General features: G+C 35.8%; 1 protein-coding gene across 2 annotated transcripts in view; it reads left to right on the plus strand.

Annotated features, from left to right (window-relative positions):
* The window catches only part of STARD13 (StAR related lipid transfer domain containing 13), a 499,960-nt gene that overhangs the window by 116,717 nt on the left and 357,131 nt on the right, over positions 1-26,112 (plus strand). For both annotated transcript variants that reach the window (XM_033104423.1, XM_033104425.1), the window contains exon 2: positions 25,438-25,574. In XM_033104423.1, coding sequence (XP_032960314.1) covers positions 25,545-25,574 — 30 coding nt within the window. In that variant the 5' untranslated portion in view covers positions 25,438-25,544. The remainder of the gene's footprint in view (positions 1-25,437; positions 25,575-26,112) is intronic.

Below are 26,112 nucleotides of genomic sequence, written 5' to 3' on the forward strand. Positions count from 1 at the left end.
CTTTCTCCTTAGAGAAATGTTTCTGTCTGCAGATGTTCATTACACATCTATGTCCTATGTATTATGTTTTTAGACAAAATAGGACAGCAGACAAAATATCAGAAAATGGAACTCAAAAGTAATTAATAGAAAATACTTTTGAAAGCAAATCTGACATTGGAGTCCTAACCTAATTACTCCTCAAACACCACCAATACTTGGTTGAAAGTAAACTATGTCATCTCACATAATACTTAATAACAAAATTAATCAAGGTAAGTGCTAATGTTAACAGCCCTAATAAACATTATCCATTATTAAAATTACATTTAGTCAACAAAGTAGTTATTTGATAATCCTCCCAAAAGACAGTAGGTAGCATTACTAATGAGCAGCTGTGTTTTACATAATTCTAAAAAGACATAAATAGAAAAATAGCGATAATTAAGAATTGTTAACATCTCCCTATACGCACTGGCAGGAAAGTAGCCTTCTAGAATATCATAGAAATTCCAACTGCCTGCATGTGTGCATATAGAGCAAATTTACAAAATTTGCCAAGAGTTGGTGGCACCACACAACTCAGTGGAGTAATGAATTACAATCCTCAGTTATTTGCAGTAATGCAATAATTTTGCTCTATGAATATCAAATTTAGTAAGCCTGAATAACTCACTCACCAGATCACTACTAAGAAGCCTTTAGTTCTCAGTAAAAACGAGTCTCTGAAATTCAGCTCATTCACAATGTTAAAAAACAAAATCCAAGCAAGTAAATTTGGAGATCTAATTGGCTTTATTAATCAATTCATGAATGGGGCAACATTCCATCTAGCAGCTAGAAGAGTCCTCTGAGGGGTTGTACAAAATGGAAGGTTTTTATAGGAAGAAGAGTGGGGCAAAAGAGCCATTAACAAAAGAAAAGAAAGGATTATTTTGGGCTGGGACATCTCTTCTTTGTGGGGAAGAAGATGGAAGCGATTGCCTCTTGTTTGGAGTGTGTTTGTGTGTGTGTGTGTGTGTGTGTGTGTGTGTGTGTAGAATGGAGCGTGCCCATATGATAGATTACCTTAATGGTGCTTGACCAGAACATTTCCAAACTGGAGGATTAAGATTACTTTTCTGGGAGAGGCTGAAACTGCAATTAGACCAAGTATTAAATCTAGGTTTGGTATCATGGACTGACATCGATTTTGATATCATGAGTGACAACGATTTCGGGCCTGTGGATTTCTCTTTAACAATATCTAAGTCTGAAAAACAAACAAACAAACAAAAAAAAAAACGAGCCTTGTATTTTTCTATAAAGAGGACTCCCAAAGTCCATGAAGTTGCTTTAGAACAAGACCTATTTAGGGAATCCAGCCTCTGACATAGAAACAAACAATATAGTGAATGGACCTAAAATATACAGAGAGAAAACAAGCATGTGTAATTAATACCTAATTTTATAAAAACATATAAGATACAATTTAATTGATCTGATGTAATTTTGTGATAAATCACAGTCATGCACTGCTTAATGATGGGAATAAGTTCTGAGAAATGCATCGTTAGGCAATTTCATCATTATGTGAACATCACAGAGTATACTTACACAAACCTAAATGGTACAGCCTACTACTCTAAGTATATGTGCTATACTTTTATACGACTGGTACTGCAGGTTTGTTTACACCAGCATCCAGCATCACCACACACACTAGAGTAATACATTGCACTACGCCATTACAACAGCCATGATGTCACCAGGTGATAGGAATTTTTCAGCTCCACCAACTTATGGGACCACAGTTGTACATGCCCTCTGTGGTTACCCTAAAGTTTCTTATGTGGCGCATGACTATAGTTACATTTTAAACAGTATGGATTCAGTCCTCAAAGCTCACACTGAGTCATTCCTTTAATCACTTCAATAGCATTGTTAAAATTACTTTTGATTACTAGAAACCTTACTGAATTATTGCAAATGCGGCATTTCAGTTGTCTTCATTGATCTTGAGATATATTAATTTTCAAATCAAGGTTGTATCAGTTTTTATAGTAGCCTGTCACACGAGAGCAAACATTCTAAACTTTTTATCAGTTTTAGGAATAATTTCAGCTATGAACATAACAAACCTATTTGTATTTCAATTAGGAGCAAGGATAAAACTTACAGCAGTGTACTTTATTCACTACATCAGGATCAATAAATGCAGCATCAAGATTTGACAGAGTTAACTTAGAAGGCCTGCAGAAAAGATTAGGCAAGCCATTTCTACAAGACCATTTTTACAAATGAAAGCATTGTGTAAATTTGTAATTGCCATGGTGGGGGTGGGATAGGGTTGGTAGAGGAATCAGAGAAGCATGGGACCTTGGGGAGATGCAAAAGGATTTTTGAAAGAGTCTGGCATCTACATAAGGGTAAAATTAAAATGTTGAAATAATTTTGTTCTTAATTCTAGTCATTTCTGATTTATTGACTTTTAACAGCTAATGTGAAGGGCAGAAGAATACTGAAGAATAATTGAAATATTTAGTATACCTGGTATCACAGCACCCTCTATCACATGATCATATATACAGCACATTATATGTATTAATTGCTTTAACATGTGACTATTCATTTATGTAGAACTTTCCTGGTTCTAGAACTTAAGTTTATTACTTCCCAGCAATGGGGTCAAGTCCTACTAATTTCTCCAGTTTTAGTATCACCAGTATTCCTTTTGCAATAGGGAAGAGCATTCACCACAAAGCAATTTTGAACTCTAAATCCTTCCAGGTGTGGTCCTGATACCAAGAGCTTAAGTGTCACCAGAGAACTGATGAGTGCTACAATTACCCAACTCTACCCCCACGGACCTCTCCAGTTAGAAACTTCCAGTTAAGTCCAATCTGTTTTAATGAGCCTTCCAGGCACTTAGGATGCAGGCTCAAGTTTGAGAACCACCGCTAAGGAGAAATGCCCAGGGTAACAGTCAAGTTAGCACGTCCTGTTAGATGAATTCTAAGGAAAAGTTATTTCACTAATTTTCACTATATACTTTGACACTCAGCTCAAGAACCATTCCAGTGAAACACTGAAAACAATTCTAGTCTAGCTACTAAGAATGTCAGGCCTCCGAGCTTCGGAGAAAATCGGTTTTCAAACAAGAATTCATTATCAAGGGAGACTGTATGTCGATTTTGCTGACTTTGGGGAAATTACCTTCCTTCTCTGGTTCTCTGAAACAGGCCATGCAAACAAAACTGTCTTCGGCCTGGGTGTGTTTGAGGCTACCTTCCTGACAACTCCCAAGCCTATGTATCCACTAAATTCTCTGCTTCTCGGAATGCTCCAGACACATACACTGCATGCTTCACAACACTGCTTTAATAGGTAAAAGGACACACAAGCTTCTACAGCAGAGGTCAATCTAAGCCACAAAGCCTGTGCCATCTTCCCAGCAAGCAAGACAAACTAAGAAACAAGGCACGAGGAAACAAAACAAGCCAGAACTGGTTTTTTTCTGGGGTTAAAACTAAAGAAAGAACTGTTTCCTCTCCATCTCGGTATACGGAGCTCTCTGAACAAGTGGACTCCGCTTCAAAGTCCCGCAACGTCCCTCCTGCGCGGGAACTTGGCAAGGCGGAGACTCTCCTTTCCCGACGGCGGGAGAAAGGAAAGCCGGGCCGCGGTTTCTCTGGAAGGTTCTGAGAGAGGCACGCGCCCTCACAGCCGGCGACGGGAGACTCGGCACCAGATGGCGCTGTCGCACCGAAAGCCGGAGCCGAGACAGCTAGGGCGACCGGAAGAGGCGTCACCGGATCCTTACCTTCGTGCCTGTCGCCGGAAGTGCACGCTAGCGCCAGCCTCTGATCCCGGATATTAAGACTTCTGGAGGGTTCCCGCGCCAGGGCGGGGCTAGAGCCGGAACCGACCAGCGACCGGCTGGCCTCGGAGCGGAAGCCTCGGGCGATCCCTGCGGGAGTTGATTTCTGATGCGCGCGCCTCGCGTTGGCGGGAGCGCGAGGGGGCGGGGCTTTCCCGCGCGCTTGCGCACTTGGGACCGTAGGCGCCGCTGGCGCGTGCGTTTTTCTCCGTGTTGGCGCGTTTGCTGGCCGGCAGGGCGGAAATGGTGGCGTAGTAGGGTTTTTTTTTTTTTTTCTTCCGCCCACAGGGTTTTGGTTTCTGGCTGTGAGTCAGGTTTCTGAAAATCTTTGTGGAAAGTTAATGGTATGTGAGGTAAAAACTCGAGCTGTATTTTCCTCTTGACTCTGGAGCGATCCAAATGCCTAAGGGGCGCGGTCCCAATGCTGGGATGGACCCAGCCTCGCTGTCTAAATATCTTCTTGAACCGTCCAGATACACCCACTCTGTGCCTTTACACATCGTCCTGAGGTTGTAGGGATACCACCAGGAAAGGAACGCTGGCAAATTATATTATTCGTGTAGAACCGAAAACATGTTTCAGTTGTTTAAGGACCTTGTCTTTGGGCTTTTTAGCGTTGCTTCTCTTAAGAATTTCAGGAGTTCATTTGCTTTATCGTGTTTGTCAGAATGTATGTTTTATATTTTGTGTTGTATGGTATGGTCTTGGTGTTTATCAAATTTTGTTAACTAAAGGCCACTTGTACAAAGTGTTCCAAAGAGAAATTTCTATTTTTGCGAGATAGAGGAAAATCGCTTTTAATAGATGGACCATAGTAACTCATGAGGGTGCATAGCTTTGTTTTGAATTTAGATGACAGCATGCAAACAGCCAAATTCGTTGTAAAAATAAAATTTCTGTGAATCTGTAGCCACCCTGTTTTAATCTTAGACTGTAATTCCAAAAGTGTCAGCTGTAAGATGCTAAGTTTTCTGAAGAAATTCCTTCAGCCTTGGTAAGCTCTTTTGTGTTTCAGAGCTCCTTCCACTCTGGCCTAACTAAAGACATTGTGAAAGCAAGAGGAAAAGAAATATAGACTTAACACAGATACACAAGATAGACAGAGGTGAGGTGGGGAAAGAAGAGAGGTAGACGGTATGGAGTAGTCAAATAAGGGCATTTTATTGTTTTTCAAGAAAACCTTTTTGTTGGTCTTGTTAGCTGGTGTTGTAAAGACAGCTACTGTGTCTTGAGGAGTGCCATGACATAGGTTTATGTGAACAACCAAACAGAAATGGGGGCAATATTGCAGTACCATTTGACTGATGAAAAATAAGGTGAGCAGGAGACAAGAGGTCCAGGAAAAAAATGTAGTGAAAGGTATTAGAAAACAGAAAACATGTGAAAGAGAAGGTCAAAGGTAAAGTTGTAATAGATGTGGAAAGGCTGATTTGGAAGATGGTGAGGAAAAATAGTTTTTAGACCTAAAACAATGTGTAGAATAGGGGATAAATTCTTTACGTCATTACATGTTTCAGTTTTGGATATATTGTGTTAGCTGCCTATTTTATCTTTCTGTACATTCTGTCTTCCCTGTACCTCCTATGCAACCAACCTTACATTGATGGAGTGCTTCATTTTGCCAGTTATACTAGTAACCTACACTTCCATAGCTCTTCACAGTTTAAAGAATGCATTATTTACTTCTATGTTTACACACACACACATACACACACACACACACACACACACGTGTGTGTATACACACAGTCATAAATAGTGGCATTTAAATCACTTCCCTGCAAATACCCTCAACCCTGTAGTCCTGACTTCTGTAAATTGCTTGGCAAAACTAGAGCTTGGATGAACTCATGCATTTATCTTTTCTGTGCTTGCACCCAGCAGCTGAACGACTGGGTGAACGAAGGAGATCTTACCCAAATGATCTCTCCACATTGTCCAGACATCCTACTCCTTTTCTCAAGTTACTTTGTTCTCTTCTCTAAACCAGATGTTTCATTTTTTTTCTTCCCTCTTCAAATCACCAACTTCCTCCTCAACCAATGACTGCCTCCTCCTGTATTGGAACAAAACAAATTGTGAACCTAAGTCAAGAATTCTCATCTTTCCAACATCTACTCGACCTGCACCTGTACTCTTTAAACATTTCCCTCTAGTTTAAAAGGATGATGGGTCTGTCTGTCAAAAGTCAACACTTCATATTGTTTGTTTCGTTTTAGCCATTTGAGTGGGTATATGATGTTATTTTTGTGACTTATGCTCAAAATTTTTGCCCATTTAAAAAAATTGAGTTTGTTTACTTACAATTGGGTGGTAGGAATTATTTACATGTTGTGTACACCCGTTTTTCCTTTTTTTTTTTTTTTTTATTGGGGAAGTGTTTTTCTCCAAGGCCTATCAGCTCCACGTTGTTGTCCTTCAATCTAATTGTGGAGGGCGCAGCTCAGCTCCAAGTCCAGTTGCCGTTTTCAATCTTTAATTGTAGGGGCCGCAGCCCACCATCCCATGTGGGAATTGAACCAGCAACCTTGTTGTTGAGAGCTTGCGCTCTAACCAGCAGAGCCATCCCGCGGTCCCTCCGGCAGCTCAGCTGCAGCTTGTTGTCTTCAATCTAGTTGTGGAGCTGGCCCATGTGGGAATCGAGCTGGCAACCCTGTTGTTCAGAGCTCACGCTCTAACCAACTGAGCCAGCCAGCCGCCCCTACCCTTTTTTTTCTTTATTAAGGTATGATTGACATACAAAAAGCTGTGCATATTTAACGTATACCACTTGATGAGTTTGGAGTTAACGTGTACATCCATGAAAGTATCACCACAGTGTCTGCCATAAACCTACCCATCATCTCTAAAAGTTGCCTCCTGCCCTCTTTATTATTATTTTGTGTTTAAGACATTTAACATAAGATCTACCCTCTTAGCAAATTTTTAAGTAAACAATACAATATTGTTAACTATAGGCACTATATTGTATATAGGTGTCTAGGATTTATTCATCTTGTGGAGCAAATTTTGTACCTTTTGACTAATACCTCTCCATTTCCCCTTCTCCTATATACATGTTTTTGTCAAAGTGTGTGTTGTGAATATTTCTCTCCCAATTTGTGGCCCATCTTTTCATTTTCTTAATATCTTTTGAAGAGCAATTTTTGTAAGTTGTACTTTTCTAGGAAAATATGCAAATGTTAAAGTTCCTTAGCATAAAGTTGTAAATAAAATCATCTTATCTTTTTTTAATAGTCATAGTATATTACATTTAGGCCTATGACCCATTGAAGGTTAATTTTTTCTGTATGGCATAACACTAAGAGTTGATATTCATATATATATATATATATATATATATATATATATATTTTTTTTTTTTCGTTTTTGAAAATGACAGTTCAGTTATTCCAGCAGCATTTGTTGAAAAGATTATCATTTGCTCCATTGAATTACCTTGGCACGTTGGTTGAAAATCAACTGATATTTCTGAATATTCAGTTCCATTGACAGGTATATGTATCCTTATGACAACATATGCAACTTTCTTTTTTCTCAAAATTGTTTTGGCCATTCTGAGTCCTTTGAATTGTAATATAAATTTTAGAATTGGTGTTTCAATTTCTTAAAAAGTCTGCTAGGATTTGCTTGGGATTCTGTTGAATCTGTTGATCAGTTCGGGGAGAATTGACATCTTAACAATACTGAATTTTTCAATCTGATCATGGCATATCTCCATCTCTCCATTTCTTGTGGGCTTTAATTTCTCTTGGTAATTTTCAGCATACAGGTCTTGCATATATATTGTTAAATCTGCTCCTAAGTATTTCATGTTCTTTTATTATAAATAAAATTTTAATTCAAATTTCCAGTTCATTGACATTATATTTTCAGTTCTAGGATTTTCATTTGATTGTCATTTATAGATTGTGCTTGTCTAATGAAATTCTGAAGTCTTTGCCTAATAATTCCAATATTTAGTCTTTTTCTTATCCTATTTCCTGGTATGCCCAGAAAGTCTTAATGGAAATGCTGTCTTTGTTTATTTAAAAAAAAAAAAATAGGCTCTGAGTGAGTGATGTTTTTTACTTCCATAAAGGATTTTACTTTTGCTTCTGTTAGGAAGCTAGGCAAGGAGCAAAACATCTTTATGTGTTTTTCAGTCTGTTAGATCTAGTCCATTTCAAAATCATTCTTATTCCTAGGGTGGCCTTTTTTTTGTGTCCCAGCTAAAAGCCTGAGTTGTTTTCAAAGGCTGTTTCTCCTTAGTTGCCCCTGAACTCCAATTTTTATTTTCTCAGAACCAGTGGACTCCTGACAGCAATTCTCAGCCTCTCTGCTTCTTATCTGCCATTTTCTGAGTTATTCCTCAGCCTCTGGAACAGCTTCCAAATTGTCAAATGAGTCAAGGGGAAAAATATAGTTGAATATGGGCAGACTTCCCTACACCTTTGTTCCAGAATCATGTCCTCTCAAGATGCCATCAAAAAGATCCTTTTTGTATTTTTACCCAGCTTTTCTAACTCTTCACAGTTAAGAGAATAGGTGTGATTAAAAACAAGAAGCCCATCATTGGCAGAAGTGGAAGTCCTCCTTAATCTGAGAGTCAATGATACCAATGAAGGTCCTGCCCTTTTTGTATACCAATGTCACCATTTCCCCTAAACATCAGAAGTACTCCAGGAGACACGCCAGTGGCTTGCTGTCTTCTATAAGTTTCGCTAGGGCCTCCTGGAAGTGGTACCCTTTTGCCACAGATGTGTTCCTGAGAAATACCCTTAGTTCTTTTTAGGGTTTGCCCACCTCTGCTTCTGCCCTCTGCTCCTTCTGCAGAGATACCAGCATAACTCTATTTCCACCCAAACCAAACATTACCATACTGTAGCTGTAGATTCAATCTGTCATCTTTGGTACTCTTACAACACAAGCGTTTTAGTCAGGCAGGAAGAAATACATCCTTTTATTTTTTTATAGGCATCAGTAAAGAAATGTATGTGCCCCAGACAGAATGCATTTGATTTCTTTCTGTACTTTTAAGTGATAATTATATAAAAATTTCCCAACAATTCATGGGTGTGCTGTAGTAAGGTCAAAATGAGCAGAACTTCATCCCAGATTCCCCACTGATTTATAGGTGGAATGGAGCAAGTTATTTAAGTTTTCTAAATCTCAGTTTCCCTAATTTGAAAAACAAGAAGATACCTATTTTCCAGGGTGACTGTTGATTTAAATACGATTGTAAAGTGTCTGATCTATGATGGGTTCTATTATTTATGTAGAAAGGCAATTTTAACTTCAAGGGGAACTGGTCAGCCATAACGTGTCCACATGACAGCAGTATTTCAGAACCCATAATATTTCTAGATGTCTGCTCATCACAGTTTGCTTTTTCAGTAAACATTATTTGAGCCCCTATAAAATAGCGCTACACTAAGTACACAAAAAGGGATGCAAAAACAATGAAACAGCAATTTACAGCTATATAGACATAGCTTGCCCATTTTTATTGAAAGCCAGGGTCACAACTGTTCTGAAAGTTTTACCACTCATAGTGCTCCAAGTATAAGACTTTGTGGTTTTGTTCTCTTGCCACTATTTAATGAAGCCTGAAATAGTTTTTGTTACCTAGAATAGAAATTGATATAAAGGAGCTCTTTATGAATGGCTTCCAATTGCCATTTGTTACTAACAAACCTATAGAACAGTATATAGTGGGGCAGCTTCACGTAGAAGACTATATGACATGAACGGCACCCTCCACCACTACGATTGAAAGGACAAGAACTTGACTTGGAAAAAATCCTGGAAGTACACATTGTTCCCCAATAAAATAAAGTCCTGTTTCCCTTCCCCAAAAATACCTTAAAAAAAAAACACAAAAAACTATATGACAGAATGGAACCTGAACTCTGCTCTAGTGTATCAATAATTAGCCTGATTTGTCCAGAGATTGGAGGATAGACTGTTATCAAACATCGCAGGGAAGTTCTGTTTGGTGTGCTGGCAGAGGGCTTTCTTTTTTCTTTAAAGAGGAAAACAGTTTGTTTTATAATTGAATGTTTCCTACAAGAATTATCTCTTTAGATTGGTCTAGCTCAAACAGTTGTAAGGCCCTCGAATACAAACACTGTCTTCCGGTTTTATGATGTCTGCTCTCATCCCTAATGTCTACCTAATTCCTACCCTACCAAGGGAGCATAATAGTTATGCAATAAATATGGACTGAATAATTTGATAACATTCTCAGATATAATAGGAGATTCTCTCATGATAAGAAAATACCTTTGAAAGTTCAATATTCTATTTTGTGAGGCTGATTTCTTTTATTACTTGGTGGTTTTTCATTTTCCTAAGCATAGAATAAATGTGGCTAGGAATAGATAAAATAAAAATATTCTTACAGTATTTATCATAAAATGGTCCAAATTATGTTGCATTGATTAAATTTATTAATTTCCTTGCTTTAAAAATACATATGCAAAGAAGTAATGACAATACAATTTAGTCATCTTATTCACCATTTCTATTTTGTTTCACCATTTTGTTTTCTGCTTTTGAGTTTACAATTCTCTAATTGTATCACTGGGGTTTGACATTTAATCGTCTATTCTATAATTGGGTAAACTTGACTTGTTTGTATTTCTTTTGGAATAGTCATATATTGAATTCACTTACATGCACACACAAAAAATGAAATGTCAAATCTAGTGTAGCTTTCCCATAACCCTGCTCTATTAATGTCTTAAAAAAATCACTAAATGCTCTTATTCCAGATCATGATGAGGTCAAGCCAGAGTGTTAAATCTGACCTCTCTCTGTTCTATAAGGGATTGCACAGTCCTGTTACATTCCAGTAAGTTTAAGTATAGGTTTTCTGGCAGCCATCTCGCCTTTTGTAATGTGCTTAGATGGGATCTGTAAAACAAATGTGCCTTTTATTTCCCTGAATGGGGTTATTGTAGAGAAATAAGAAGAAGCCATAAATAAGGGCTCAAAATTCCCTTTATCCCCTAAACACAAAAATCATATTGAGGACTGGAACATATTTACTTCAGCTTTTATGATAAGAGAAAGAATATAAGTTTTCTATGTTCAAAATAAAGTTGACGGTAGTACAAAGCAACGAATATATTCCAAGAACTACCCCTTCTCCCACTTTGGAAAACACCTTTGTCTCATCTCTTTTATTCACATAATTGAGTTTTTTTTTTTAATTAAAATAATAAATTGACAATTACTCTCAATTTTTAGCTTCTTGAAGTTATGTTTTGAATTATTAAACAATACCTTTAATTGATTGCCTTTGATTTTCTGTGATAAAACTTAAAATACAAATTGTCTTTTACTTAAGTGTATTAATTTGAAATTGCTGTAGTTCAGAAGTAAGTGCATGTAACTCTTCATAAATTGCTTTAAAATCATCAGCATTTTAATTATTATCATGATTAAATATTTACTCATCTATCCTACACTATTAAATCATCAATATTATCATTCAAATGAGGACTTGGGGCTAAAATTTTCAATTAGTGCTTTTTTTACTTCTGTTTTTATTTTTGGCTAGTCATATGTAGATTTAATAATGAAAACCCACTTTTGCTTTTCCTTGTATTTTGTCTGGAATTTGGAACAGTAAATTAGATTAGAAAAGAATAATGTCTTCTTTGATCGAGAAAACAGTTCATTTTAATTTCCCCTACTGCTCCCTCTTTGGGGTTAATATTTCGTTTGTAATGAATAGTTTGCATGAATAGGTTGCATGGTAGGGGATCATAATTTATAGAATAATGAAAGAATATTTGTCTTTGTAAAATTATGTTAAAACACACAATCCCTACTGTCATTATAATAGTACCTGGTAATTATAATAGGCATTTAGTGAGTAGATCAAGGAGGTAGTAAGTATATCCAAAGACCATTGAAATGTTCCACAACCATTTTTAGTAGTGTTTCAACAGTGGATTATACGTATGTATATAAAGGAAATTTAAAAAATGTTCTTTTCCTCCTACCTCACATTGTACATGATCACAAAATATAGACCTAAAAATGCATGAAAAATAACACGCAATCTAGTTTGAAACATCTTTAAAATAAGAATTGCTTGACTAAGTTAAATAATTGAAAAGCAAGAGACCTTTTCAAAAAATGTTGAATTTGAAAGTCTACCTGTGGTGTTAACATTTATACTCTTCTCTTCTGTCTTACTTCTTTACCCACTATTTTCCTTGTTTTGTGTATGATACTTATACTACTTAGTGGCAACTTTACACACAGCAGTGCATCACCCAGTTAAGTTGTTTGGCTGCCATTGAGCTTGAGTGCCTTTCCAAAGAAGATTTTCCAAAAGTTTGATACCCCAAAATAACATAATTTTTAAAGGTCTAATGTTTTATGGTAGGAGACTCCAGGGCATAAAACTAAGAGATGTTCAATTGCTAGTGAGAAATCTGAGACTAGGAAGTGGAAAGTTGACTGGGCTAACAAAAGGTGCAATTTCAGGGTTGCTGATTGGCTTCCCTTGCCTACCCCAAAGCATTTCTATTGTGATGTCCTAACTCCGCTTATCTCTACTTATAGATTGGTCATCAGTTATTAAAAATGTCTAAGCATGAAGTTTTGACCAGTATTCTGATGAACTTTGATAGTAATCGGAGAAAAAGACACTCACCTAATGGCAAATAACTTACCCGTTTCCCCGAAAATAAGACCTAGGCAGTGTTGTTTTAATAAGACCTAGCTAGGCCTTATTTTCAATCAGCTCTAATGCATCTTTTGCAGCAAAAATTAATATAAGACCCAATATATTATGTTATTATATAAGACCTGGTCTTATAGTAAAATAAGACGGGTCTTATATTAATTTTTGCTCCAAAAGACACATTAGAGCTGATGGTCTGGCGAGGTCTTATTTTTGGGGAAACACGGTATGATCAAGAGTGAGGTGGTATTTCTCAGGCTGTAATAGCAATGAAGGGCATGTGAATTAGACCTACCATTTGTTAAGGGCTCAACATATGCCTAGAGCTTTCTGTACACTGTCTCAAGTAGTACAGTCAGGATCAGGTTGGCTTCTCCATGAAAGAGGTCAGGTTTGCTCAAGAGTTTGAAGGTTAATTGACATTAAATGCCACGAAATTGTAAACAAAGTCTGTGGGTTAAGTTCACCTGTGATCTAACCATGTACTCACTAGCCTTTTCAATTTATAGCAGCATGAATTCATTTGTTTATTTTACCAAATGTAATCATTTTCTGAATGGAAACAACTTTATAAACTGAATAGAAAGCTACATTTTTTTTTCTTAACTGCTTCCCTTTAAGTCTACTCAATGACTGTTTCTTCTTTATCTTTTAAATGATTTCTCAGGAGGGTCCCATAGCTTTTCCAATCATTCTTAAAAAACAAAATCATCCTCTGGTAATATTTGGGCACAAGAAGTGTCTCATTTACATATTCAGAATCTCAAAACTGTATTGGAACTCCATACAGTTTTACCTAATTTAAAGTTTATCCTTCCCACTGCTGAGACTTGTTTCAAGCTGAGAGGCCTGCGGCGTTTGGTTTCTCCCTTGTTTTCCTATCAGACCCTAATACTCCTTGCCCAGTTGGATAACTGCAGTGTCTGATCCTCCAGGGCTGGACAAACATTGTGAGGACTGGAGAAAAAGACCCAGGTGTTTATGGTTACTACTGTAGTGATCTGGAATTGGCATTCTTGGGACTTCGACTGATTTAAAGCAGGCTCCTTCGATTTCTCTGCCTGGAATCTCCAGCTACAATATTCAAAGATTGGCCTTTATCCTGAGTGGCCACTTAGGACTTCAACCAACACTTAGCCATGAGCATCTGGAGTTCACCCCACCAAGATTCTTTTTGTTGGGGTCACATTACCCATTTAAGTGGCTCTCTCTTCTAAGTGTATCTCTTGGGCAAAGTAGTCCCCTTTTAAGAGATTTTTTGGCTGATGTCTTCCTCTGGAAGATGCACATCTGTTTCACAAGAACCATTTGTCCTTCCTTGGACTGACTGTGTAGAACAGTTAGCTCCTAACAGGGCTCTTTCTGCTGTGCTGCCTTAAGCCAACATGGCCACTACTACACTTTTACATTCCTTATGTCTGAATCAGAAACCAGATATGAATGACCAACCCAGACTAATTCATAATTCCATGAAATACAATAAACAGTTCCTCAGAAGTGCAACTTTTAATAACTCAAATGACAAATTTCTCTCTTTTCATGAACGGAATTTTATATACATCACACTATACAAAAACAAAACACTTCAATTACAGGTTTATTAAGAGCTTACGAGTAAAAGTCAAAGCTTTAAAACTTCTAGAACGTTTTTATGACTTCAGCATAGAAAAATTTCTGAAAAGGCACTAATAGCATAAGCCATAAAAGAAGAAGAAAACTAAATCAAGGGACTAGAAAAAAATGCTAAAAACTATAATCCAAGAAAACTTCTGAAATAAAAAGGATTTGAAGTTGTATTGAAAGAGCTCATCATATACCTAAGAATATCAACCCAGAATGACTAACTAACCCCAAGATATTCTACTGTACAATTACTGGCTTTTAAAGAAAAATATTCTTTGAATATCTAGGAGGGAAAGAAAGAACACATGATTTATAAGACATTTAAATTAAATAATTAGACTTTTCAAGAGCAACACTGTAATGAAAATAAGATTCCCTTATTTCTTAAGATTCTCAAGAATAGAAAATTGAGCCACCTATTTTATATCTTGCAAAACTGACTTTCAAGTAAAAAGGGCACAAGGACTCATTAGCCCTTTCTGTAGAATTTACTAGAGAAAGAACTTCAGGTAACCAAGTGATCAGAAAGACATCAACATAAGTACCGGTGTTAAGCATTAAATATATAGTTCTTAGAAGAACTGAGACTAAATGAAGGCTAAGAGTATACCATATTAATGGCTAAAAAAAAAAAGTGGGAAGAGAGGGAGAATTGGGGATAACATGAGAAAGAAATTTTTTAGTGTTTTCAGCACTCATGACAGTGGTGTTAGCATTGTTATTTTGAGACTATCGTGTAATACAAGATAAAAACTAAAGAGTAATTTTGGAATAATCTATTTCTATCATAGCTTGTATACTTGAGAACTAATATTCTCAGAGTAGAAGAATGGAGATACAGATGTAATAGCTTAGAGGTTAAAAGTTCTGTAATCTTAAATTTGAATTGGAATAATCACTATGAACTCAATGAAGTCTCTCCCCCCGACCTTCCTCCTTTCCTTGAAAATAACTAAAAACAAATGACCAACCCAGTATCACTATTGTGCAGATTGCATTCTTGAAATACGATTCCTCATTAAAAGAAACCAATTTTTTTTCTTAAAAAAATTTCTAATTCTAAGTTTAGGGAAAGGAAAACACAAAATGAGCTTCAAGCGTTGTCATATCATGGCAAGGGAACTATCAACCAGTACTACCATATTTCCCTGAAAATACCTAACTGGAAAATAAGCCCTAGCATCATTTTTTAGGATGCTTGTAATATAAGCCCTAACCAAAAATAAGCCCCAGTTAAGTTCGTCAGCCAGACAGGCACATTTACTGTGTTTCCCGAAAATAAGACCTAGCAGGACAATCAGCTCTAATGCGTCTTTTGGAGCAAAAATCAATATAAGACCTATATAAATAAATAAATCAATATAAGCCATAAAAGAAGAAGAAAACTAAATCAAGGGACTAGAAAAAAATGCTAAAAACTATAATCCAAGAAAACTTCTGAAATAAAAAGGATTTGAAGTTGTATTGAAAGAGCTCATCATATACCTAAGAATATCAACCCAGAATGACTAACTAACCCCAAGATATTCTACTGTACAATTACTGGCTTTTACTGTAATATAATATAATAATATACTATAATATAACCCAGTCTTATATAACATAATACAAGACCGGGTCTTATATTAATATTTTCTCCAAAAGACACATTAAAGCTGAGTGTCCAGCTAGATTTTATTTTTGGGGAAACACGGTAGTACATCCATTGCAACACATGATGGACATATTGAATTATAAAATGATATATAATTAAATATAAATCAATAATATTGACATTAATACTTAAAATAAATGATAATATAAATTATAATTAAGTATTTGCAAATACCCAAGCATGCACCTTCGGACGAGAGGTAAATGTCTATTTAAACAGGTGCACTTGAGACTTATTGCCGAATGACCAATTGGAGTACAGACACAACACACGAATACGTGCACACTTGATAACGAATGGACATGTTTGTGTCTAATATGAATCTTCATGATTCAATATGTCCTGTGTTGTAACAGACATATTTAATGCACTCATGTGAAATAAATGTTTTCCAAATTTTGTTGCCTGCAATTTTTCGTCACTTTTGTGTGGACCATCATTCTTAACTGTCATCATTTTTGTTGCCACTCCTGTCTCTTAAGTCTTCAGTTAACACTTGATTTAATGGTAGATTTAAAGGGAATAATACTTTGACCCGAAGATAAGATGAGTGCAAAAAGAAAGAGCTATTCCATCGAGTACAAGAAAGGAATCATGGAGGACTCCCTGGGCAAGAATCTTACGGCTTTCTGCAAAGTGAAGAAGTTGCATCTCCGAATGGTCCGAAAATGGCAAGCAGAGTACAATAACCTTAGTCAACAGGTGGACAAGGGAAATGCTAAGAAGCGCAAGTGTGGATCAGGTCAGCAACCATTATTTCCTGAGCTAGAAGACATCATTTGTGACTGGATTGCTGACAGGAGAGCAAAGGCTTTGGTTGTGCGCAGGGCTAATACTAAAGCATTTGGCCTTGCAATGGCACCACAGTTAGAAATATCCCCACAAGAATTCAAAGCATCACAACACTGGCTGGATGGCTTCCTTCAGTGCCATGAACTGTCTCTAAGATCAAAACACTGTTCAAGCTGGAACATACTGACGTTATTAAATGTGCGCTTTCATTCCAGTCTGTTGTTGATGGCATCGACTTTTCTAAATACCAACTCTCCAACATGACTGCTATGGATGAAACTGCAATGTTTATGGGCCAAGGATCTCAATCAACAATTGATCAGAGGGGTGCCTTGTCAATCTACATTCCCTCCACTGGTTACAAAAGTGCACGTGTTACCTGTATTTTGGCAATTCGTCTGGATGGAAAGAAAGCCCCACCTCTAATCATCAGTAAGGGCAAGAAAAATAAGGTTGAACGTGTTTCAGGCATTTATGTTCTTGAAACCAAACAAGCCTGGTGCACACAAGCAGTTATAAAGAAGTGTGTTATTTAATGTTGCCACTTATTTTGCAAGGTGGCCAAAGAGGTCTGCTGGTCTGGGATTCAGCCAGCACTCACCGCACTAAACACATGAGGAACTTCCTTGCAGAGAGAAGAATAGATCAAATAATGATTCCCGCAGGAATGACTGCCTATCTCCAGACTCTTGATATTGCAATAAACAAGCCATTCAAGGACGATTTGTGCATGGAAATCAATGACTACATTGAAAATAGAATGGAGAGAAATCAGCATGGAAACTTTGTGAAGCCTAGCCTGCAAGAGGTTGTGACTTGGGTGAAGAATTCATGGGATAAAATCACTGACAGCTGTGCTGCCAATGCACTACGAGCAGGCTACATGGACAGGAAGTGCTCATTTAAGGAGAGCTCTATTGCTGGACTTGAGACATTGGGGCCAATGGTTTTACAGGAAATGGAGTCGCAAGAAATTCAAGCTGGAATTCGGGGTTTGGAGAGGTATGATGATGTTCCAGAAGAAGATGACATGATTGTATTTGACTAAATGTAGATTTTTGTACATGAATAAATGAATAAATGTAGATTGTTGTGCATGCAAAAATAAGACATCCCCTGAAAATAAGCCCTAATGCGTCTTTTGGAGGAAAAATCAATATAAGACTCTATCTTATTTTCAGGGAAATATGGTAGGGTCTCAGGAGCTACCTTGAAAAGGCTCTCACTGGTCGAATATAGGACAATTTAAACTTCAATCATGAAAAGAACAATTGCAATGGATTGAACCTCATCAAATATGTTTAAATCCATGAATTCATACTGATAATTTTTAAAAACCTAACTATCTCTTTTGGAGGATGTAGACAACTATTTCATCTTGAAAACTAATAAATGAAGTGAAAGACTCAAACATTGAATTTGCAAAATTCAGTGGGAAACTCTGCAGATGGTAGAAAAACTTGATTTTTTCAACATAAATTACAGCCAAAAAAAAAAGTTGTAGATTAAAAGAGACTTAAAAGGCATATTAAAAGATACATATAAAAGGGCAAGATAATGCGCTTTTATCCTGATAAAAGTCGGGATAATGCTTCCTTATTGGAGGAAGAATGAGACTGCAATTGGTATAGAGCAGGGGTGTCCAAACTTTTTTAAACGTTTTTTACCAAGGGCCATATGCGGTAAAATACACAAACAGCCGGGCCACTCACTCAAGGTGAAGTACATATTGCCTCACCTGGTTTATTTAAGTAAACTAAATATATTTTTGGAATTTGCTGTGGGCCAATTAACAATGGATTGCGGGCCGCAGTTGGCCCGCGGGCCGCAGTTTGGTCACCCCTGGTATAGAGTATATGGAGGGCTTTTGGTGGGAGTAGGAGGGTGGCTGCCGGGAAAGTTCTGGCAAACTACTTGACCCACTGGTGATTAAAAGATTTTTCACCTTTGGGTAATACGTTAAGCCATGCATTCGTTTTGTGTGCTTTTCTATATCTCTATTTTAGAACATTGTGTTGAAAAAGCTTTAATAAAAAAGGGCGGGGCCAAAGGCAAGGGGGAGTTGAGTGAGCTCAAATAAGAAATGTTGGGATACTGATGACTTTTATGCATGTTTAAAATTTTGATATTTATGTAGTCTTCCCATATATTTTTTTAATGTTCTCAGTTGTAAAATACAATACCAAAAAAATGAAAAATTACCTACAGAGAGAAGTCAAACTCCTTAATATATGGCTTCTTATTTGGCAGTCCCCATTACCTTTATACATCATCTGCTGTCGTTATCCCCTAGACACCTTCAGATGGGGTCAGATAAAAAGTCTCGCTATTCTTTGAACATGCTGTATTCTTTTTGTGCTTTCATGCCTTTGGGGTTCTCTTCCCTACTATTCTTCTTTCAAAACTCAGTTTAAAGGTTATTTCCTCTATGCATTCTTCCTTTTCCCCAGGCAGAATTATTTGCTCTTTTCTGTGTCCTCATATCATTTTGTGCATACGTACTTTGGCTTAAATCCTTGTAATATTTTGTCTATGTGATCCTTTCTCCTTCGATTAGAACTCTTCAAGGGAATATTTATTTTTGTTTTCTCTGTGGTTGGACAGTGCTTGGAGAATGAATGAAAGAATGAATGAATGAGATGAGACAGGAATTGAGTGGCTCCAAAGATATTTTGCCTAAGGAAGCCATTAAGAAAAGATGCAGATACCTAAATCAACCATGTACAAACAAAAAATAAAGCCATGAAACTGCAAAAGCTTGTCTTATATGTCACTATGTACAACTGTGTCATCGTGAGTCTTCTGCATTTGCATATCTCATGTTTTATTCCATCACTTCTGTATCCGTCTTCAGTGGATCACATTATGGGATTTGGAAGAGACATTTGGGTTCTTCAGTCAGCATGACACTACCTTTCTTCATAATCTGTTCATGTTGAGTCACTGGTGACTTTTGCAGTACTTGACCCATTAGAAAGGGTATAATCATAATTCTTACAGAGAATATTACACAGAACTCTGGCATCCTGAAATGCTGACAATATCTTGGGTAAATTATGGGCCGAAAAATAAAGTGGGAAGTAATAAATAAAACCACATGAGTAGGTCCTATTAATATCTACCATTTTAAATCCAATGAGACAGCAGAGACATTGAAAATTTAAATACATTGCTCAGGTCACAGAACAGTAAGGAGAGGAATTGTGACCTGAATTTAGGTAGCAGCCTGCTTTCACTACACTAAATACGAGTATAAGCATGAAATAAATGGTAGTTAGAATTATTGTGATAGAGAAGAGGAATTTTGTGTCAGCAGTAGGAACATGAAATGATGGAAGACCTCTCATTTCTCAGGTAGATCTGGAAGCAAGTATGTCTTAGTCACTTGGCAGGATAAAATTAGTCTCAGTTATGGGAAGAACAAATTATTTTAGCTCAACTCAGGAAAACTTTCACATGTGCTTGAATTTCTTCTTTGTGTTTTTAATGTTCCCTGGAGGTTAATTAAATGGGTTTCTTTTTTCAGATAAAAAACAAGTCTACCAATTGAAAAATAAATGGCAAGGGTGACTTTCAGTCTATGCATAGCTCTGACCTTGGCTCACTTCATTTGTATTTGGCATGTTACATTGCTTATGCCTATTGTTTGAACTGGATATTAATAGCCAGTAGTGTAAGTGTTTTAAAATACGGATTTTTCTTTATACATGTTGAGCTTTTCTCCAAAAAATCAAATGTGATGGTCTTCCATTTCTAAATCAGTGAATTACTGAGGTTCTTCTTTGCAAAAGAGAAAATTAAACAGTGGCATGCTATAGTTTTAAATATTACATAAAATTAGAATATTGTATATTGCACTTTAGAAATGTCCTTGAATTTTTTAAATAAAAGGATTGTCTTTTTGTGTTTTCATTTTCCTTTTTTTTTCTTTATTCTGAAAATTGCAGAATGAGTAAAAGAATTTGTCTTTTATCTCTCTAGGCTTGGACAGCAACAACACTAAATCACCTCATTCTTTGCTGTATTTGTATAAATGTAAACATCTTAGGAATTTTTTCCAAAAGTCTTTTTATATGAAATTTGGACAAAGATTAGGAAGAGAATTTCATTATTGGCTTCTTGCAATCCTATGTTATGGCTCAGTTGTATGTAGGAGAAAATATTCAATGGTTATTACATCAGTGAAGTTTAATATTCTAGGACTAATATCTATACCTTACAACCTTTGGAACTGACTACAAGGACAGCATTTTAAAATTTTCTTGTCCACAAGAAAAACAAATGAAGAAACATTGTTTGAATAATACATGAACAATAGAAAGTAGGTAATGCATGAAGACCTAGGGAAAAATAACACAACAACCATATTTGGAAAATTAGAGATTATTTCCCAGGGAGCTATCAAGTCTGAAGAAAACTTCTCATTCAGTTATTTGTAGTTACAAAAATATTAAGCCATTAAAACCATTTAAAATAATCTAGTGTCATAGTAGAGGCTAAAATATAAAATAAAAATTCCAATAAGGGACAAAACCTAATTACATATTTTTCTGGTCTTCTCACTTTTTCCAAAGAAAAAAATAGTTCCTTGTAGACACTGGGACTTCCCATTTTTAATGATTTTAATAAAACACTTCAAGTGGTTGTCTTTATTTAAAACTCTCACCACTTGATCAGAACAGCCCAGGGGCATAGCGAGTGTTGTCTTCATTTTCTCTATTTTTACAGGTTCATTGCTGTTTTATTCACTCGTTTAGTTGTCATGTACTAACATAATAATAGCTATCATTAGTTCATCACTTACTGTGTGCCAGATACTTTTTTTTCAAGTGCTTTACACATATAAACTCCTACAATCCAGTTGAGTACAAAGCATTGTTATTTCTGGTTTTACAGATGGGGCAATTGATGTACAGAGAGGGAAAGTAATTTGTTCATAGTCACACAGCTAGTGAGTGGCAGAGCCTGGTTTTGAACCCTGCACTCTAGCTCCAGAGCTGGCATTTTTAATCACTCTTCTGCTATTTGATATGATAGCTGTAAAAGTCGTATAAGACCATGTGGTCTTATAGAAGAGACAGGCAGAGAAATACATGCACACAAGTAATTATTCATTCAACAAAGATTTATTGAGAGCTCACTGTTTCAGACATTGTGCTTGGTGGTAAATTAGACTTCCTCTTTACTCTCATAGAGCTTACAACTTATCATAGAAGCTACTCATTAAACACATTACAATAATAATGTGAGCCAAATTATTTGATAGAGGAAGTACAGGAATCCACAGAAATATTTGCCAGGAGTGCTGCAAGGTTTCCCAGAAGCAGCGGTGATTAAGCTGAGCTTTAACAAGCAAGATGACTTATCTACCTTAGTGATCACTCTGTGTAACCTAAAGCCTAGGCTCTTTCCACTAAACAACATAAATAAAATTAGGAACAAGAAAGCTATAATATAACATATAATATCAAATCTAATATGATTTTTAAAGCACTAGAGTCTACATAGATCTGCTAATAAATTTTGCAAGACTTAATGTAATAGACAATGTTATATTAAAATATGTATTGTCAAAATTTACTCAGGACTTACAAAGCAGAATAGAACACAAAGTAATGGGAGAAATTAAACAAGTTATCAAAAAAACACCGTTTTGCCTGTGAATTCTTTGAACTATTCAAGAAATGAATAATCCCCATGCAATATACATTTTCTGTATCTCTTTTACAAAGATGCATAGCTTCCATATTTATCTCATGAAACTATTGTCTTCTTGATACAAAAACTTGATAGAGGACAAAAATGAATATGGGTGCAAAAATATAAAAAAACACCACCTAACTAAATTCAATAAGATTAAAAGGAAATGCTTCTCACAACCAAGCACAGTTGATCTCATGAATATAAGGATGTTTTAATAGTTATAAATATGAGTATATTACTGTAGTTCATTGATAAGTGTAGTTATCTCACGGGTATTTGAAAAATTCCAACATTCGTTATGTTAAATCTCAAAGACTAGAGCGTACTTTGATAATATCATACAGGAATGTATGGTTGGTTTATCATTATAAGATTAATTAATGTAATTTATAAATTAAGAGACTAAGGAAGAAAAATTTGATCACCTATAGATGGAGAAAAATGCTTTCAGTAAAATTCAACTTTCTTTCATATTAAAATTTTTGATCAAAAGAATGGAACAGCTATATATATATATATATATATCCCATACAATCACACTTAAATGGAAAGACATTGGAAGCATTCTTAAAATCATAAATAAGATCAGGATGTCTTCTCTTACTACCTCTAATCAACACTGACTAGAGGTCCTAGCCTAGTAATAAAGAAATTAAAGAAAAGTAGAAGGAATGGAAAGGAAACCAAACTATCATTAGTCTCAGATGTAAGAGTACAAAGACAACTTCCCCAATATATAAATTAATAAAGGCCTTACAAATTCTTATGGTACAAAATCAATTCAGAAAAATCAATTTCTACATTCCAGTAACAACAAAAAAATATAATATTATAAAAGGATATTATTTATAACATTGTCAAAAACATATATTCAATAAGTACCATATAAAAACGGCCATCCCTGTATCCTGGGAGCTCTCCAAAGCTGCCAGGTTGTAATGGTGATTCCTTCCTGCACATTTAGTTCCATTTCCTAATATCCACACCTATTTATCATCTTTAAGACTAAAAGGATCCCAAGCCTCTTAACCAGCTGAACAGGGCCTATGATAGAATAGAGCATCACTGGGATTTAGGGGAAGGTCGTGGTGGTAGGGCTGGGCCAGGATACAAAGAGAAATACGGTGGACAAGAGAAATCACTAGAAGATTTAAGAGATCTTAGCACTTTCATTGGCTGTGTGATCCTAGTTCAGCAAGTCATTCTCTTTAGGAATTCTTTTATAAGATTAGACCAACAAACTCACCTCACAGAGTTGCTGAGAAGAAAAAAGTGAGGTACTATATGTGAAAGTATCACACATGCGATCTTGTGTTTACTATTCTGTCATTGAATGATAGTTTTTCCTGAATAAGTTTTTCTAATGTCCCAAAGGAAAAGAGGACTATCCCCAAAGTGCTGTTATAACAACAGCAGCAACTACAGCAGTGCTTATGGGACTTTCATGCAGTGCACCGCAACCTATTGAAATAGGTGCCAGCATCATTTTACAAATGAGACCACAGCGGTGTTCCTCCAGGCTGCTGTCAAACTGTCTACACCAGCTGGCAGAGATAGACTCTAGCAGTAATCAAAACAGTGTGGTACTCATTGGTCAACTCAATGGTCAACTCATTGTATTGTCAGCTCCGCTGGCTGCCTGTTCAGTGTTCTAGTTTGTCGCTGTTTTATCTCAAATATAATAGCTTTCACACCTTTCAACGTCACTGTGTACTTGAAATAAGACATGGCCCCGTTAGCTTCCTCATGGCCTTTTCTCAAGGGCAGAAGTGTGTACACACTCTTATATGTCCTCAAACCTTTCCCAGACACATCTTAAGCTAACAAATTTCTATGAAAAAGAACAAATCAGGAGATTCTCTCAAATATATATACACAGAGGATGCCAAAAAATGCACATTTTAAGAAAGGAAAAAACTATTAAAATTGTAATACTCAATATATACCAATAACAAAAGATGAATACAAGTCATGTGTATACATTTTTTTGGCACCCCGGTATATAAAACACATAAGAATGCCTGTCAAAAAATTAGTAGCTACCATTACATTCCCATATCGTTATTATTCCCATTGTTATATTCCATTCTTTCTCTTCTAGGAGTTGCTGCAAGCATCAGGAGTAAAAGAAATATAGTTTCCAAGCAGCACATTTAAAACTTCTGTGTAGACTTAGCATGTTTCTGTGTACTCACATTCCATTGGCTGAATATGCCAGGCACAAAGAAATGTTCAATAAATGCCTGAAAGTATTTTTTTACAGGTGAAGAAATTAAGATTTGAGGAAATTAAGTCCAAGTTTATATAGGTAATATTTGGCAGGACTAGAGTCATATACAATTCTGTTTATTCTAGATCATTTATTGCCTCCCCACCCCAAAGGACAAACTTATGATCAATGACTAAAATTTTTGTTAAACGAGTAATTCACATTTCCAACCTTTCCTGCTTCTGCAGAAGTTGATACTTCTAAAGGAAATAGACCAGGACAGAATATTGCAATAGAAGCTTCTAAGTAACTTATATGAGAAACTTGGACATAGAGAGATGTGGAAGACTTCCAAATGATGAGACGAGTTAGTGAAGACAAACTTAATTACTCCAATTGTATAAGAATTTATCCAACATTCTGGAAAAAGAGCTTTTACTGTACTTGAAAAGTTTAGGATTTTTTTATGCTAATATGTTTATAATCATTTTACTTCCACAGCTAACCTTCAGAAATATAATTTTATAATTTGTTCCCTACTATTATAAAATATATAGACTACGATCATAAAAATTAAAAAGTAATGTGGCTCTGTGTGAGCTACATCTTATTTCAATTTTTAAAACACTTTTGATTTTGCTTTTAAAAGTTTTAAAATATATCAATATATTTCTATATTTTACCATGGTAGTTTAAGATTAGTTTCCGTTTATAAACTTACATTTACGACAAACTTTCAAGCTTTACTAGGGCTGATCTCACTGTGCCTAAGCATAAATGTCTTTGGAAAAAAATGTTAATATTTAGGAATATTCTCAAATTTTATGTTAATTTTCAAAACCATTTATTAAAAATGTATTTGTTGACTAATTTACTTGAATTATTGCCTAGGAATAATTCTTTGTGAAAGAAATCTGTTTAATTTTTTTTTCTAGAGAATTCTATAAACCTGAAGATTAATCTTTTAAAAAATTATCAGAAGAAAGGAATTTGTAGAAATACAACTGGAAACATCCAGAATCTTGATGGTGTGCCAAACCAAATGTCAACTGGAGCTCGACCAAAAACTAAAGTAAGTAGCTTTATTACAGAATATTCTGGGTGGAATGTCATGCAGTAAAGAAATCACCACATTCACATGTTCTCTATTACCTTTCTTGTTTTTAATTTAACATTAGGGTTGACCTGTTTTTCATTATAACATGATTATTAATGAAAAACATATATTTATGAAATTGGGGAAAATGCAGTTGGTGATTTTTAAGGAAAAACTATTAGTCTATTGTGATAAGTAGAATCGGAGCAGTGGATTGTAGGCCCTTCAGTTGATTTCTTCATTCTTAGTGGAAATTCATGCTGCAGTTGAAAATATCCTTGAACTATTATTACAAAAGTCTTTCCTATTAGGATAGTACATCTCACTGTTCAGAGTTCCAGAAAAGAGGTATCAAATTGGGGAACACATCTGCAAAACATCAGCCACAAACATTAAATACTCTATTTAAATAATTGTCTTTGTTCTATCAAGCTAAATAATACCCAGGGAATTTTTACTTGTGTTTTTTGGTATATTTTTAATGAGGAAAAATTGACCAACCTTTCTTTTTGGC

The sequence above is a fragment of the Rhinolophus ferrumequinum genome, chromosome 4 (genome assembly GCF_004115265.2).
Source record: "Rhinolophus ferrumequinum isolate MPI-CBG mRhiFer1 chromosome 4, mRhiFer1_v1.p, whole genome shotgun sequence".
NCBI classification, from domain to species: domain Eukaryota; kingdom Metazoa; phylum Chordata; class Mammalia; order Chiroptera; family Rhinolophidae; genus Rhinolophus; species Rhinolophus ferrumequinum.